The 17,976-nt window shown below is 45.2% G+C and overlaps 1 protein-coding gene across 1 annotated transcript; it reads left to right on the top strand.

Moving 5' to 3' along the window:
* Positions 1 to 1,378: 1,378 nt before the first annotated feature.
* Positions 1,379 to 2,356, top strand: LOC135389389 (uncharacterized). The gene has a single exon (XM_064619443.1). It carries the CDS (start codon positions 1,379 to 1,381, stop codon positions 2,354 to 2,356), a length of 978 nt encoding a protein of 325 aa, XP_064475513.1.
* Positions 2,357 to 17,976: the final 15,620 nt, after the last annotated feature.

Genomic DNA, 17,976 nt, shown 5'->3' with positions numbered 1-17,976 from the left:
CTTTCAATACGCGGATTTGAAGGGAGACCAGAGTAGAGGCCAGAGCATAGCGCACGTCAAAAGAACCTCAGGTGGTCCAAATTATCCGCATTCCTACCCTGTGGCATGCGCAAGATGTCACCACACTGCGCAGACAAACCTTACGTGTAACATCACCGTACCACAGTACCGTAGTAAATCTAAATACGCATCCGAGCCTCGAGAACACATAGAGCAGAGGCGGGCTGGGACCGGGCCTGAGCATGGGAACAGTCGGGTACGGGCTGGAAATATATAGGAGACGTCGGGCCCGGGCCGGGTTCACGCCATAGCAGCTGGGCCTGGGTCTGAAAATTAGGCCCGTACGGTAGAGAGCCCCTTTCTGTCCAACACATTCTAATTACATGCCCGTTACATGAAAGTTATCGTGAGCATCATTTCACTGAATTTTATCGTTACTCTTTACCTCTTCATCCAGCTCTTTTGCTGGGTGATGAGGCTATTGTTCCTTTTACTGCAGTACATAAATTTTTAAAGGATATCGGATATCTTAACAAACTGTGAATTTTACAGTGAGCTCTTTTCCTAACCCTTTCATGTTTTTTTAAGCCACCACTAGCCAAGTGTTTTAACATGAGCATCTCAAGTTTTTAACTAGGTTCATCACATTACCTTGTTGTTTGGCGCATTATAGCCCTAGCAGCTTTTGCGCCAAAAAAACCAAAATCATCATCATCATTACAATGCAACCACCTGTTTTTAACACAAATGACATAAGAGAGCTGTCGGCTTTTCTTTGACTGCGCTATGTGTTACAAAATAAGTAACTAAGTCAATAAAAATGAGATGTTGATTTGCCACCTGCATTTGTATTCTACAGGGTGGGCCATTTATATGGATACACCTTAATAAAATGGGCCCCGCAGGGGGCATCAGCTTCGGCCGATGTTTGGTGAGTGGCGACACCACGTACCCCAGCCCCCAGTCCCAAGGTGTTATCCGTACCGTGCTGATGGGATGAGAGGCGAAGGGATAGAAGCCATGAACGGTGGCGGTCGGGGTCTTGGTCAAGCCCCGGCCGATGGGTGTAATAACCCCGGGACCTTCCCACATGTAGACTCAAGGGCATGAAATGTGGGTGACCGTTAGGAATGTCCTTGGTTATCAACAGTGCATGGGAAAAAAATCTTCAAACTTCTCTACGATCGGGGGTGGTAAACGCCCTCGGACCGATGGAACACTATTAGAAGAACCCTGCAAATGATTCTCCCCTAAGTACATCGTCTTGTCCACTGCAGAAACAGAAACGAAAAAAAGCGTCCCACTTGGCAAATTATCCCCTTTTTTTATCGAAAAGGCAGTGGCTTCCTTGTCGGGCAACATTACAGAAATAAAGAAAATGCGGTCCGGAGACCTCCTCCTTAAGTGCACGTCCCAGGCTGACTGCGAGAAAATTCTGAGTACACATGACATGTTGGGAACAAAGATTGCAGCTTCATACCACAAGACTTTGAACACGTCCCGAGGCGTCATTGCTGTGCCAGAACTTATCGATGTTCCGGAGGAGGAAATCCTTACCAACCTGAAGGAACAAGGTGTTACAAATGTCAGGAAGCTGAAAATCAGAAAAAACAATGAATACATCATCACAAGGAATGTAGTACTGACCTTCGATAAGCCCACAATACCACAAACGCTTAAGGTGGGATACCTATCCGCAGAAGTGAGACCATACATCCCAAATCCGTTGCGCTGCTTTCGGTGTAACAGGTTCGGTCATGGTGCTGATGCGTGCAGAGGGTCGCCCTGCTGCACTCGATGTGGCCAGACTACCCACGAAACTAAGGAATGTAAAGAGACAGAACAGTGTGTCAACTGCTCAGGAGAGCATCCAGCCTATTCGAGGTCATGTGCAAAATGGAAAATGGAAAAAGAAATACTACACATTAAGGTAACCCAGAATATCAGCTATCCTGAAGCCAAGAAAAAGGTCTCGCCATTTCTCTTTCAGAAATCCTTTGCAGCGATAGTCAAAGAAAAACCAACGATGATAACACGATGCACACAAACAGATCCAAATCGCAACCAAACCCAAGGAGACCTACCACAGCTTGGTAAACCTGTAACTCCTTCTCTGACACCACCCCAACGGGTGGTGTCACCCCCGTCGTCTTCCATGGAGGTAAACTCTATGGATTGTGACGACGACTCGAGCTCGGAGCGCTCATTCGTGAGCACCGGCTCAACTACACGGAAACACTTGGAAGGTGGGCTATCGAGGAGCGGTTCGCTCCCTGATATCTCGGACAAAGAATTAGCAGATGCCCGCAAGAAGCCAGCTCGCAAACGGATAACAGGTCCAAAGAAAAATACTTGAACATCCCTTTGCACCCCTGAAAACGTAAAATGGTTTTGATGCTGTTCGTTTGGAAGTGGGAGTGCACATGAAAGGTGTACGTCCTTCACACAAACACACACACACACAAATTATGCGCTCTTTCCTCCAGTGGAACTGTCGAGGCTTTTATCATAATCTGGAAGACATACACTCCCTTTTAGAAAAGCACGAACCTCTAACATTCTGCCTCCAGGAAACATACCTACGAGATGGTAGCAGAACAAATCTCTTCAAGCACTATAATGTTTTTACTAAACATAGAATCAACGCTAACCGTGCATCTGGTGGTGTGGCGATACTAGCGCACAAAATACAGCCAGTGACAGAAGTTACACTCAACACTAACTTGGAAGCCGTTGCAGTGCAACTTAGCCTTGACCGAATTGTAACAGTGGTTTCACTGTACTTGCCACCATCAATGGTGCTAGAGCAGAGGGAAATTGACGACCTAATTGACCAACTTCCTACTCCCTTTGTTATTATGGGTGATCTCAACGGGCACAATCCATTGTGGGGCAGCACGCGATGCAACACCCATGGTAAAATTATCGAAAACACGCTCTCATCACATTCACTGTGTATCCTGAATACGGGAAGCCCTACATTCTGTTGTAGTGCAAGCGGCACTTTAAGCCCACTAGACATATCCTTCTGCTCTCCCTCCTTGTTTCAGTGTCTCGAGTGGAGAGTGGAACAAGACCCGTACGGAAGCGATCATTTTCCGACTCGGCTCATGTATGTTACATCCTTTCAATCTATCTCCACACGAAGCCCGAGATGGATACTGGCAAAAGCTGACTGGGAGAGGTTTGAAAAAGAATCGACGTTAAGCCTCTCAATGATAGACGACGCCTCAGTAGACGAGAGCAATGAGAGAATTATACATCAGATAATAAAAGCAGCCAAAAAGAGTATCCCACAGACATCAACAAAATTTCCGAAAAGGAAAAAGCCTTGGTGGAATGAGGAATGCCAAAAAACACGAAAAGAACAAAAGAAAGCGTGGGCTGTGTTCAGGAGACACCCTACGACAGATAACCTCTTAAGCTTCAAAAGAAAACGAGCCATGGCTCGACGCACCTACAAAGAAGCGAAAAAGCAATCTTGGATGTCATTTGTATCCACTCTTAATGAGCAAACCCCAACAAAGGTGGTCTGGGACCGATTAAACAAAATAAGGGGAAAGTACTTCGCTTTCACTGTGCCCCCGCTAATACTGAACACTGTGCCATGTAAAACACTCAAAGAACAGGCAGATATGATGGGACGACACTTTGAAATGGTATCGGGCTCGGCACACTACAGCACAAGCTTTCTCAGAATAAAAGCGGAGGCTGAAAGAAGAACTCTGCCTACCTCTGGCGGAGAAAGAGAGCCGTACAACTCCGACCTTCGAATGGTTGAACTCGAAAGGGCTTTGTTAGGCACTAATCAGACTGCGCCTGGGCCGGATTCAGTCCATTACCTGATGCTAACTCACCTGTCCACAAAGTCTCGTGAAGTGCTCCTAGCCCTTTTTAACTCTGTGTGGCGCAAGGGCACACTCCCTTCCGAGTGGAAAAAGGCACACGTAATACCAATCTTGAAACCAGGAAAGGACCCAACGTTGACAGCAAGCTACCGGCCGATAGCTCTAACTAGCTGCATAGGAAAAACGTTTGAGCGACTAATAAATAACCGTCTTCGATACCATTTAGAGGCAGAGGGAATAATCGCAAAAAATCAATGTGGGTTTCGCGCCGGACATTCAACGATTGACCACCTTGTACGACTCGAAACACAAATAAGAGAAGCATTCGTGCGAAGGCAACACTGCATGTCGGTCTTCTTTGACATAGCGAAGGCTTATGATACAACCTGGAGGCACGGCATTTTGCAGGATCTCCATGCATATGGTATCCGAGGACGCCTTCTGCGCTGTATCGAGAATTTCTTACGAGATAGGTTCTTTCAGGTGAAATTGGGCACCACACTATCCGAGGTTTTCTGTCAGGAGAATGGTGTACCCCAGGGCTGTGTACTTAGTGTAACACTATTTATCATAAAGATGAATTCCCTGGCAAGGGTTATTCCACAGAGTGTATCGTACTCGATGTATGTAGATGACCTGCAGGTATCATACAGTTCATGTAACCAGTCGATATGCGAAAGACAGGTACAAATGACCATAAATAAGCTCGCCAAATGGGCAAGAGAAAATGGTTTTAACTTTTCTGCAGAAAAGACAGTATGCGTGATGTTCTCTCGAAAGAGGGGGCTACTTCCAGACCCAGCATTAATTATGAATCAAATAAACATTCCAGTAGAGAAGGAACACAAGTTTTTGGGGGTGATCTTTGATCACAGGCTAACATTTGCAAGCCACATCAAACATGTTAAACAGAAATGCCACGCAGCATCAAACATACTAAAGATATTGTCACACACGTCTTGGGGAAGTGACAAGGGAATGCTACTCAAGGTATATAATTCAGTTGTACGATCACGCATTGACTACGGTTGTATTGTTTATGGATCTGCCAGAAGGTCTACACTCAAGATGCTTGACCCCATTCACAACCAGGCCATGAGACTAGCGACTGGTGCATTCAGGACCTCTCCTATCGACAGCCTCCTTGTGCAATCGGGGCAATACTCCCTGGAGAGACGAAGGCACTATTTGATGATGCTCTACTGCACAAAAAACCGGAGCAACCCCCGAAACCCAGCTTACGTAGCAGTCCAAGAAACCCGGTTTAAGCGTCTATTTGAAAATAAGCCATCTGCTACTCCACCTCTAAATTTGCGTGTGCGACATGCGATGCAGAAATATGGCATGCAGGTAGATTATCTGGTCGCCCAAATGATCAATGAAACAGCACCATGGAGCATTCAGGTACCTCAGTACGACCAGTCGCTGTTGAGATACGACAAGAATGATACCTCACACTCTGTAATTAAACAGGAATTCCTGGCTTTAAAAGAAACCTTCGGACAGCACCAACCCATTTACACGGATGGGACAAAACGTACAACCGGCACTGGCTGTGCAATGATATGCGCTGACTTGGTTCAGAAGCAAAGGCTTCACAACTATGCGAGTATATCCACAGCGGAGCTCACTGCAATCAAGATGGCACTAGAGCACATACTAAGCAACAGCATTCAACGTTCAGTCATATATACAGACTCATTAAGTTCCATTAAAACACTGGTGTCTCTAAGGACCACACGTAACTTTCTTGCTTTACATGTTCGCAGTCTCCTAAACAAGACTTATGCCAGAGGGCTTGAGGTGAAGCTAGTATGGGTTCCCAGTCACTGTGGCATTGATGGGAACGAGCAAGCTGATAACGCGGCTGCATCATCCTTGAATGAAGATGTGTCGTTGCTCACCATACCTCTTCAGGATTTCAGACCGGTTATGAAGAGAGCAATTATAAAAGAATGGCAGCAGCAATGGGATACCAAGGTCAACAATAAGCTACACTTGATTAAACCTAGGATAGCAGAAACAGATGTGAAGCAGACAGACAGATTCACTGACGTAATATTGTGCAGATTGCAGATAGGCCATTCATTTCTGACGCACGGCTACCTACTACGCAGAGAAGACCCACCAGAATGCCGCCATTGCAATGTCCAGCTCACTGTGGTCCACCTCCTTATAACTTGCCCCTTGTTTGAAAATGCTCGCTTGAAACACTTTACCGTACTATACAAGCACAATGTTCCGTTTCATCCGGCCATTCTTCTAGGTGACGAGCCAATGGTTGAACCTGATTCCATTATGAATTTCCTTAGAGATTGCAACTTCCTCAACCGACTCTAGTGCCATCTTGACTCCTACATGTAGAGAATGGGCAGACAGGGAAACTCCCGCCCGGGGCTGTGTCCTAAAGTCCCTTTAAGGACAGAGGAGGATTGGCGACTCCCTCGCCCAGGACACCCCCCGGAATCCCTTAGGTAGGGAGTTGGGTGATGCCCTCACCCGAGGCAGCCCCGAAGTCTCACATGAGACAGAGGAGGATTGGCAACTCCCTTGCCTGGGGTTGCCTCAAAGCCTCGCCCATTCACACCCCACATGGGTGACTTTCATCATTCACTTCATTATCAAATTGCCATAGTCACAGCTTTTAATTGTTAACTATATAGAAGCCTGCTATATTTAACCATTGTCTTGGCGCAGTATGGCCAGAGCTGCTCTTGCGCCAAAAAACCCCAAATCAAATCAAATCAAATAAAATGGGAATGGTTGGTGATATTAACTTCCTGTTTGTGGCACATTAGTATATGTGAGGGGGGAAACTTTTCAAGATAGGTGGTACCCCCCCACGTAAAACGGGTTCCTTGTATTTCGATACGGGTAATTACTGCTTAGCGATGTTAGAGTTAACGACGTAACACAAAGGGGTCAAAAGATCCAAGGCTGGCGAACCCTCAGACGAGTCAAGAGATCCATCGGTGGATCTCTTGACTCGATCGGAATAAAACGTGTCGCTCGTTTCACTTTGTCTCGATAAAGGCGGAGCCGAGAGTTCGGCGAACGCAAAATTCATCGAGCCCAACGACGAATTTTCGGATGTCAAATATATGTGCAAATCTTGTGAGAAACCCATTCATTTTGACTGGAATAGTGTGCTATGTCGATATGCATCCAAATTAATGCAAGAAAAAGGTACCTGTGCTTGATAAATTCGTAATAATCAACAAAATTAGCTTAATTACTGCACGACACGAATGGAAACCACCTCAATCTGCGGCAAAAGTCTGTATGAATAATATATTTCACGTCGGTTTTTTTTTTTTTTTTTCATCGCCGAAACCGAACAGTTAAATGCTGTTAATTCCCAGTGTTCTGCACTACAGAAACCAATAGTGGAGGGCTATGAATTTTGAGTTCACGCAAACATTATTGACTTAACATTACAAAATCCGTCTCTCTCTGCAGGAGTCCTTTAAGGATTACCGCCCGATTTAAACAAAAAAACAAAAAAAGAACATAGAAAGGCTCAAAAGCAGGCCACGAGCCGGGTCTGAAAACCAAGCCCCCGACTCAGGTCCGGCGGGCCTGGTGTTAACCCGACCAATATTAATGCCAGGTTCGCGTTCGGTTGCGAACTGAACCTGACTATAGCTTGTACTAGTCTGATCAAAACCCAGGTGCTCCGGAATCCCGGAAATTCCTCTTGTTTTCAGGCAGGATAAAGGCAGATCCATCCCGGAACCGACTGGAAGATGCCTGACCGACCCCGGGGATTCCTCTTCATCCGGCCTGATTAAAACCAGGTTCGGGCTGATCAAGTTTGTTCCGGAATTTTCGTACGGGCGCGTAGTTTGAAGTTTGAGACCTTAATGATGTTTAGATGAAAAAAATAAAGACACTTCATTTAATTTTGCAGTTTTTCAAGACTTCACTGTTTATCTCTGTATGATAATGGACGACACCGTGTTTGGCTCGAAACGCTCTTTCTTCTCTTACAAAACATATTCGTGGTTGACCCATGGCAGGGTCCTACCGGGCGTGTACAGGATGGCAGCTTGTCGAAAAAAAAACAAACAAAAACAAAAAAAAAAAAAAACATTAAAGCACATTAAAGCGTAACTTTGGAGGATCCATTCCCATATTCGCCCGCTCACCACATCGTCTATACCGCTCCCAGGTTTTTTCTTTTCTTTTTGTATGGAATAAATTAAAACAGACACGAACAAAAAAGAATGCTTCAAAGGTATGCGAAGTGGAATCAAGGTCGGAAGGTCGTCACCTTGGTGGCTGCCACGACAACTTAAGCTGACTCCGTTTTATGGTTTTATGACTTCTGGGTAAGTCTCAAAGCAAGAAAAAATCTGCTCCATAACTTCTACATCAATGCGCCCGACACCCCTTTGTACCACTATTATTGTTATTAATAATACTAATTAGTAGGCATTCTTTTGGCTGGAGCTGCCATTCCACCAGCCGGCTTCACCTCATACGTGCATGCACCACGTGAAGCCCGCTGACAGTATGTTTGCGAGGGTCAAGTTAGGTTAACTAAGATGGCATTTTTCACGCTGAGATGCCGCCTTTATGCAAGGACATGCAAGAATCTGCTAACCCACTACACGTCCAGGGGTTCATTGCCCTCCCCAATGTTCAGTCCCCAGACATAAATACTAAATGCTTTTCACAGGAAAAAGGCAATTTCGACGTCTAGACAAAGTACATGATGCAAAAAGACTGCTGCATCTCTCAGCTACTGTACTTTTAACTGCATAGCCTATGCTCGAAAAAAATTCCCAAGATGCGCCGGAATCACGGATTTGTGACACTGCCCCCTTTTCAAGAATGTTAACGTGTTAACATTTCACACTTTACAATAGACGAGATTCTAACAGTATAATCACACAAACTTTCGACTGAACAGCTCACAACATCAAAACCGAAGAGAGGAACATATGAGCACAATTTCAACAACAACAAAATGGGGTAGTATTTTCACCGGCTTCTTGACCCATGCATTTTTGTTTTATGGAGAGGAGCCTCCTCAGTGTACGCACTGTGGTGAGCTTCTCTCCGTCCTGCATATACTCATCACCTGTTCATACCATGAACCTCATCGTCAGCACCATTTCAGAGAGTTTTATAGACAGTTTTTACCTCTTCACCCAGCACTGTTGCTCGGTGATGAGGCTATCATCCCTTTTAACAGAGTTATTAATTTCTTAAAAGGCACTGGCATGGTTAGTCTTCTGTAATTTTATACAGCTGTTTTATGCATTTGTAAATATGTTTTTAATCTACTTCACATATAATTTTAACGATCCTATCAATTTCCATGCACAATTTTAACTAGTCATAATTTCATCATAGATTTGGCGCACTATAACCTCAGTTGTCCGTGCGCCATAAAAACCCGAATCATCATCATCATCATTTTCACCGGCTATGTATAGGGCTCACGCTTTACTTGTTCCACCTATAGAATGCACATGCATACGATTGAAACTGAGAAATGCTACGAATAAGTAAAATGCGACGCATTATAATAAAGACGTTACGTGGGTACGTAAACAGATTACATTTAACACACACTCTAAATCTTTTCACACCCCTAAAGGTGTAAAATGGGCGTAAAATGGCTGTACACAGGAGTAATACACCCTTTGTGCACCCCGAAAATCTGTTTGAGAGCTCTTGAGAGTGTAAGAAAGGTATATTACACCCTTTTCTGGAAAATCTCGGTGATGGTGTGATACAGGGTGTATTCTAGGGTGTGTTTGAATATTGAACACACATTTACTTTGTTCCCTGAAAGGAGATCGAATACTGCAGACATGACAGGAGCGCATTACATAACAACTACAACAATTACGTTTTGACGATGAAGTGGGCAGGTTTTCCACATTACATAAAATTACTTACGAAACACGAGAAGAACGCACGACATGACGAAATAATAAACACATGGCATGGCATAATTAACAGCCAGGTGTGGATTAATTCAGGCACACTAAGGAGAGCTTGACATCGGTTAAGAAATAACATAGGCAATTAGAGAGCCCGCCACATGAATTGACATAAGTAAGGCACACTACAGAAGCGCATGACATGATTGATAACGCGCCTGCCATCCGGGAGTTTGTGCAGGTTCAGCACGTCAGGTGAAACGCTCTTCCAATTTTTCAAAACAGTGGGTTCGTGAGTGGTGGTTACCACATGGACATGCAAGTGGCAATCTTATTCAACTGTGGTTAAACACAGGGCAATGAAAAGAATCTGAGAATTTACAACATATATTCCTAAGATCTCTAAAAATACCGGCAAGTCATTTTCAGGCATTTCTTTTACAATTACACAACTTGCTGAAACTCCAAAGCTATCAATTGTGACGCTTCTGACAGAAGCTTTCTTATGTGACATTCTGGCACCTGTTCAAGTGACACCTCTCTTGTTCCATCAGTTTTCAGTAAAGAAAAAAAAAAAAATCAGAGCATATAACAAGCCATGCATACCATTTTCCATATAACTCATTGAAGTGTGTTCTGGTGAATCGGATTTTCCTTGAGTTGCCTATGTATAGCCGTATATATTTCGTTAACATAACATTCTTATACACATAGTTGATCGTATTAGAGTTCACCAATTACCTATAGACATGCTACATGAGCAGAGCAACCTTTACTGAATACTTTAAATGCAGTGAAACTTTTTATAGATATGTTCATTTGGTGATTATCAAAATGACATACAAATACACTTCATTCCTAGATGATCCTGGGCATATACCCAGACAGTGTTGTGAGCTTGATGCGAAAAAAGTAGTTTTTTCGCATCAAGCTGTCAACATTTTCTGTGTATTTTCTTATTCGGCATTGAGAATTACACCCTTCCACATGATTACACCCTAACAATGTTGACGGTGTTAAACTACACCTTAAAAGGTGCGTGCCCCGCACATTTAGGTTTACACCCTTTAAGGTGTAAAAAGATTTGGAGTGCAGCATGCATAACTCCTGCATATCAACCTAACGAATAGTACCTTCATTAAGGCCTACTTAAGTTGCCGGCACCGACATTATCTTTGCCCTTGATGCCCTCCACTTTGAAATTATACTTCTGCACGGCTGTGCCCGAGCACTCGAGCATTCATGTACTTCGCGCTGTCAAGGTATATCTAAGCGGCTGATGATCAGTTTGAATAACGATCTGGGTTCCATACACAAATATGTGATAATGTCTGATTGCTCAGACAATAGCGAGGCACTCTTTCTGAGTGGTTAGGTACGCCCGTCCTCGATCTAATAGCTTTCTACTGGCATATCGTGTCGAAAGCCGTACGTGCACCATACATACAAAAATGTCCACGAAAGCATGAATATCTTTTTTTTCTTTTTTTTAAATAGTTCTTTTGCATAACGAAATGCTACAGTGTCTTTAATATATATACACAGATAGTGATGGTACTGTTTTCACAATTTCATGAAGTTCAGAATTACATTGAAATAGAACTCCCAATTGTCGATGCGCCAGAAAAAACCTAATCATCAACATCAGAAATGCTCCCAAGGCTTTGTAAAATCGGACAACTCCAAAATTGGTGCCTCAGCAAGATGCGCTTTGAGCGTACAGAATGTCCGTTCTTGCTCGGCTCTCACATTTTTCCACCTTTTCTCTCGTTTCTTTGTCAGGCCTGACAGTAGCGCAGCAACCAACGAACAGTTAGGGATGAATTGTCGATAATAGCCCACCAATCCTAAAAATGACCGTATGTGTGCTTTCGTTTTCGGCCTCGGTGCATTCTTGATTTTTTCGAAGGTAGCTGAGGTGGGGCTTTGTTTCCCGTGACCAATCTTGTGTCTCAAGAATGACAACTCAGTGAACCCATTTTTGCCCCTTTTTGGTCGTACTGTTAGTGCTGCCTTTCATATCTTCCTGAAGACTTCGTTTAGGGTCTCAACGTGTCCTTCCTTCAACGTATCCAGTTGTCGCTGCGCTACAAAACTCCCAATCATCATCACCTTGAACGTATCCGTCGCGACGACTGCATCATTGTAGTAATGTTGCACATTGGGCATTCCCTGCAGCACATCTCTTGTGAGTTTTGCAAGTACCACTGAGGCTGTCTCGAAGCCGAATGGCATGTACTTCAACTGGTACAGGTTACTTGTTGTCCAGAATGCGGTTTTTGGTTTTGACTCATCATTAAGGGTAATCTACCAATATATATTTGCAAGGTTGAGTTTAGTGAAGTATACGCCTGAGCCAACCTCTGCAATCCGATCTGAGAATGGGCTCTGTGTCTGAGACGAGAATGTCGTTGATTCTTCGGAAATCAATGCACCCTCTGTTTGATCCATTGGATTTGTTTGCAATCAAAACTGGTGAATGGTATAGAGGGAGTTGGACGTATCTATAATTCCCAGGTTAAGCGTTCCCTCCAACTCTCCCCCAACCTCACATGGTACGGCGAATAGAACGGCCACGTGCACCTGGCAGTCTGTAAGTTGCATTCCACCAAATTAGTGGAGCCGGGTAAATGGGAAAACATTTCTTGATACGCTGCCGTTAGGTTTCGCACATTACTTCTCTGCTGTGTGCTTAGCTCCTCACCAACGATTACGTCCCGGCGATCTTCTCTCGTTTCCCCCAAAGTAACTGGAACGTCAACGTCCACGTGGTCTTCGCATTCATCCCTCGCAGCCACTGACGCCAACATGGCGTTTACTTTGTGTCGCTGATTCTCTTTGTGCGTACTTCTTCAGTATGTTTGCATGAATTGGAGCTTCTTTTTCTGTCCGAGGTCGATAACATAGTCAGCTTCTCCCACATTTTCAATTACTTTGAAAGGCCCTTTCCACTGCATCATTAATGTATTGCCTTGCGTTGGAAGCAACAGTAGGGCAACTCCCACCCGGAATTGTCGGTCTCTGCTTCTTTTGTCGTGATACTTCTTGTACCTCTGCGACGCGTTCCCCAGTTCTTCGTGGACGATTTGACACGTTTCTTCGACTTTGTTGCGCATGTCCAATACGTGTTGATACGTCCTCTCCACATCTTCACCAATCTATGCTCCACCCCACAACTGTTTCAAAATTCCCAAGGTCCCCTTGAATTTTCAACCGTACAGAAGCTTGAATGAGGAAAACCCCAGGCTTGCCTGTGGCACCTCCCTGTATGCAGACAAAAGGGGTGACAAATAGCGGTCCCAGTCCCGTGGGCTCTCATGGCAGGTTCGCCTCAGCATCTTCTTGAGTGTTCCGTTGAACTTCTGTACCGGTCCATTGCGCACCGTGAGGTATGGTGTTGTGGTGAGCTGGCGAACTGATAGCAGCCGACTCATCTCCCTCATCAGGTCAAAAGTGAAGTTGGACCTCCTGTCGCCGAGCATTTCATCTGGCAACCCTACCCCCCCCCCCCCCCCCCAAAAAAAAAATGTTGAGTACGGCTTCAGCCACTCTTGCTGTTTCAATGCAGATGGGTAGAAATCCAGCGAACCGGTAGAGATGTAGGAAGGGAGTTGTCTGAGGACAGAAGCCACCGATATTTCGAACAGAGACTGTTCTTCTTCTCGGCACCGTCCTCATCATTGGCATGGTATTTAAAGGGACGGTCTCGTACAGCCGGGGCGATTCCGAAACTTAGCCAAAACTAGTTTCACGAGTACTGTACACATACAACCGTCAAAGTTTCATTCGGAATAACCAAGTCGTTTTCGAGGAATTTGTCGAAACGTGCTGTAAGAGCAGATGACGAACGCTGCGCCTCTCTCATGCATACGTCACGTATGACTTCGGCCTGCGGGTGCGTCGTCGTTGTCATGGTAATTGTAACTTGCAGAAGCACCTTGGTTTGAGTAATCCCCTTTGCTCTCGAAATGGGGACACTCAGGCATATACCTCCGCGAGCGGAGAATGTAGTCCGAGCATTGACTGTGGGGTCTCCCATAATGTGGCGCACAATCGGATACGTGGAAGCTAAGTCACGTGTTTTCTTTCCGCGAGTATTTAATGCGGTTTTTAAATAAACACGTTCTCCTTCTCCATGTACGTCGTCAGCGACACTTAATTTCGACGCATGATCAGTGTACAACGGGGAGTGTAATGGAAGTGCGCGTAATATATTTTTGGTCCGAGCTGTAATGCGACCGCGCGCGCCGATGGCCAGCGACTTCAGATTTGTGATTGTGGATGGGGTTGTTCAGCAACTTTTAACTTGTTTCTGACGATTAACATAGTTGTTCTGAACCACCATGCTTGCCACGACTTAGAATGCGCGTTTTTCACCTGAGAACTGAAAGAAAATGTACGAGAGTTGCCGCGGTGCCCAGTAATTTCTGAAAGTCGTCTGCTCACGCCGACGCACTAGCACGCGCAAAAGCAGACGATTTCTGTATCCTATCACGGACTTACCCGCAGGGCGACGTGGCCGTTCTTATTGTTGCCAACGCAGATCGCAGCGTACTCTGCAATCTTTATCAATTTAATTCGGCTATTTAATAACTGTGGCGTGTTTTGTCGGTTAAATTAGCAGTATTCCATTTTCAACAAAGGGCAGTCGAATGGTACACTTTATGAAAGGGGCAGGGGGTACGAGACCGTCCCTTTAAAGGGTTAGGTGTGACGTGTTTAAAGGTTCATGCGAATTGTGGGTCAACAGCCCGGAGGGAAGAAAGGGTCCGTACGAGCTTCTGCGGCCGGAGTGAATGGCTGCTTTGTTAGAGTGTGGAGGGGATTATGTGAATGTAGTGATCTAGGCTACAGATAGGGTTGCCACCAGGCCGGTATTATACCGGCACGGCCGGTTATTTGCTCGCTCTGCCGGTTGCCGGTAGGAGGGTGATACCGGCAGCCTTTTGCCGGTATTTGCGGCTCAAAACCTTTCATAGGACGGGCTTTTCCCTCCCCGGGACATTCCACTACAGCTTGAATAAATCTGTAACACAGACCCAACTCCGCGCAGTCACTATTTGTTTCCATAGTTACTCATTATTATTATTATTATTATTATTATTACACACATGGAACACGTTTCCTCCTATTGTCTTCAGCTCTCTCTCTGGTTTTCTGTGTGTGCAATTCGACCCCTCAGCCACTTCCTTTTCCCCGCGAGCATTTCCTCCTTTCCCTCTATCCCACCTCCTCTCCCTCAGCCGGTATTTTTTACTACGAAAGGTGGCAACCCTAGCTACAGACCGGTTACAGAAAAATGGAAGGTTCACGAACATGTGGACGAAACGGGACTTCAGGCAAGAATTGGCAAGCATAGCGAAAGATAAGGAGGTTAGTGGTTACGTGGGGAAAGTTCCAGAACGAGCAAATGTTTTTTTTTTAATACAAAGTTGTGGCATGCAATAAAGAAAGCAGTGGCGATGCGGAACATAACAGATGATAATGGAGGTAGAAGGGAAAAGCATATTTTATTTGTGAAGTGTTTCTAGGGTGCCTTGTGATTTGTTGATACCGGACGGGTGAAGAGCGTTGAACTTGTATATGAGATAAGACTCCCTATCACGTCTGTCACGTGTGGATCTAAACCCGGTTTCTAGAATATATAGTTTAATGTTGTCAAAATTGTGACCAGGAACGTTAAAGTGTTCGGCGACTGCTTTGGGGAGTTTGTTGGACGTGTCGGTTCTGTGTCCGGTAAGGCGGTTGTTCATTCCAACCTTACAGTGACGCGGGTGGTGACTCTTGAAGTGAAGGTATTGTTGTTTGTCAGTTGGCTTTTTGTACAGGGTTATAAGGTTGGAATTCCTAATGGGCAGAGTGTAAGACTACGCAGAGTTTGTTCAAACAACACAGATTACGCTGAGAAGCTTGACGAACTCTGCAGTAGGCGGCAACCGCATGGAGCAACTTTTGCCAACTGAATCGGGCCAACGGAGCGCCAACTCAGCGTGAACGGAACGGTATAGAAGCTATGCAACCGCATGGAGCAGAATGTCTACGTTGAGGTTGTCATGGTGAAGCGTCGGCCTAGCGTTTACCCCCGCTTGTTGCACGCGAAGTGGCAATGCTTATTGTAGTAAACTGCTGTACGCATTGTTTAGTAACATAAATGATACTTTAGCGGTTCTTGAAAAAGTACGATGCTAATAACATCTAGAAATCAGGTGTTTACAAGAAATTTTGAGATACGAAGAGAATGTTGGCATATGAGTGTTTCTAGCAATGCTCACTAAAGAAATATCAGACTGCATTTTTGTTACCGTTATCTCCTCACACATTTCCGATTTGCCATGTGCCACAAATAATATTTTGATTGATAGAAGAGAGAGAGGACGCTGACATAAAATCTTTGCTGTGTTTGATAATTTTTGTGTCCGTCCCTATCTCCTCCGTGTCTCTGGTTCCTCCTTCTTCTAATATTTTGATGTTTCATTTAGTCACTCTGCTTGCACACACCTTGCCACCTCCTGCCAAAGGATATATTTTAAGTTCCAAAGGGGTGGCCTCCATATTAATATATCCACGTCGAAGTCCGCGCGACGGGCCACCTGCGTGTCCTTCTAGGAGGCAGGGCGAAGAGAGCAAAGCCCCAAATGAAAAAAAAAAAGAAAAAAAAGCGGTCACAGGCATGGTCACAGGTGACTTTGTCACGTGCTTGTGGCATTTCCTGTGAAGCGTGTTTTCATTGGCGCACACGGTTCCGTCGGGTGGTGTCACTTCCTCTCCTCAGACTAAATATCTATCCTTGGCAGAAACCGGCTCATCGGTCCGTTGTCTATTGTTCGCTTTGTAGGTCACCGTTCCTTTCAAGTTCTGCTGCCATTCAGTTGGCAAAAGTGCTCCATGCGGTTGCCGCCGTACACTTGCCCAAAGGGACTATCCAGACTCCCTCCTAACCGAATTCCGTCGCGAGGCACTCACACTCGATCGAAACGAGGTTCTGGAAAGCCGATAAAATCCTGACGCGCGCCAAATAAGCTTCATCACAAGATATTCCAACGCACTTCCAAACATCAAAGCCATTCTACAGAAGCACGAGCCCCTCCTCCAAAGCAGTGACCGACTTGGCAATATATTCACCCATCCCACACAGGTGACCATACCGACGCGCAAAATACCTAGCAGACTCCTTGGTCAATGCCAAAATCAGCAAAACGAGCACCCTGTACACGGGAACACGACCCTGCAACCTCCCGCGCTGCAAAACAGGCAAGCACGTTCAACACGCTAACTCCATCAAAAGCACTGCGAGCAATTACACCCACCCCGTTAACCACGCATTCACATGTACAAGCTCCAATGTCATATACTGCATTGAATACGGCGACTCCTCCATGCAATACATTGGTGAAACCGGCCAACAATTGAACAACCGCCTTACCGCACACAGAACCGACATGTCTAACAAACTCTCCAAAGCAGTCGCCGAACACTTTAACGTTCCTGGTCACAATTTTGACAACATTAAACAATATATTGAAGAAACCGCGTTTAGATCGACACGTGACAGACGTGACAGGGAGTCTTACCTCACATACAGGTTGAACGCTCTTCACCCGTGCGGTATCAACAAATCACAAGGCACCCTAGAAACACTTCACAAATAAAATATGCTTTTCCCTTCTACCTCCGTTATCATCTGTTATGTTCTGCATGGCCACTGCTTTCTTTATTGCATGCCACAACTTTGTATTACAAAAAAAAAAAAAAAAACCCTTTGCTCGTTCTGGAACTTTCCCCACGTAACCACTACCCTCCGTATCTTTCGCTATGCTTGCCAATTCTTGCCTGTTGTCCCGTTTCGTCCACGTGTTCGTGAACCTTCCATTTTTCTGTAACCGGTCTGTAGCCTAGATCACTACGTTAGCATAATCCCCTCCACATTCTAACAAAGCGGCCATTCACTCCGGCCGTAGAAGCCCGTATGGACCCTTTCTTCCCTCCAGGCTGTTGACCCACAATTCGCATGAACCTTTAAACACGTCATACCCAACCCTTAAGATACCATGCCAATGATGAGGACGGTGCCCAGAAAAAGAACAGTCTCTGTTCGAAATATCGGCATCTTCTGTCCTGAGGCAACTCCCTTCCTTGCTGTTTCAATGTTTGGCAAAGCAAGGGCTTCTGGGAATTGTGTGAATTTGGGCAAGTTGGTGAAGATCCATGACATAGAAAACGATACAGAGACG

The sequence above is a fragment of the Ornithodoros turicata genome, chromosome 3 (genome assembly GCF_037126465.1).
Source record: "Ornithodoros turicata isolate Travis chromosome 3, ASM3712646v1, whole genome shotgun sequence".
NCBI lineage: Eukaryota > Metazoa > Arthropoda > Arachnida > Ixodida > Argasidae > Ornithodoros > Ornithodoros turicata.
This window is presented reverse-complemented; position numbering and strand designations above follow the sequence as displayed.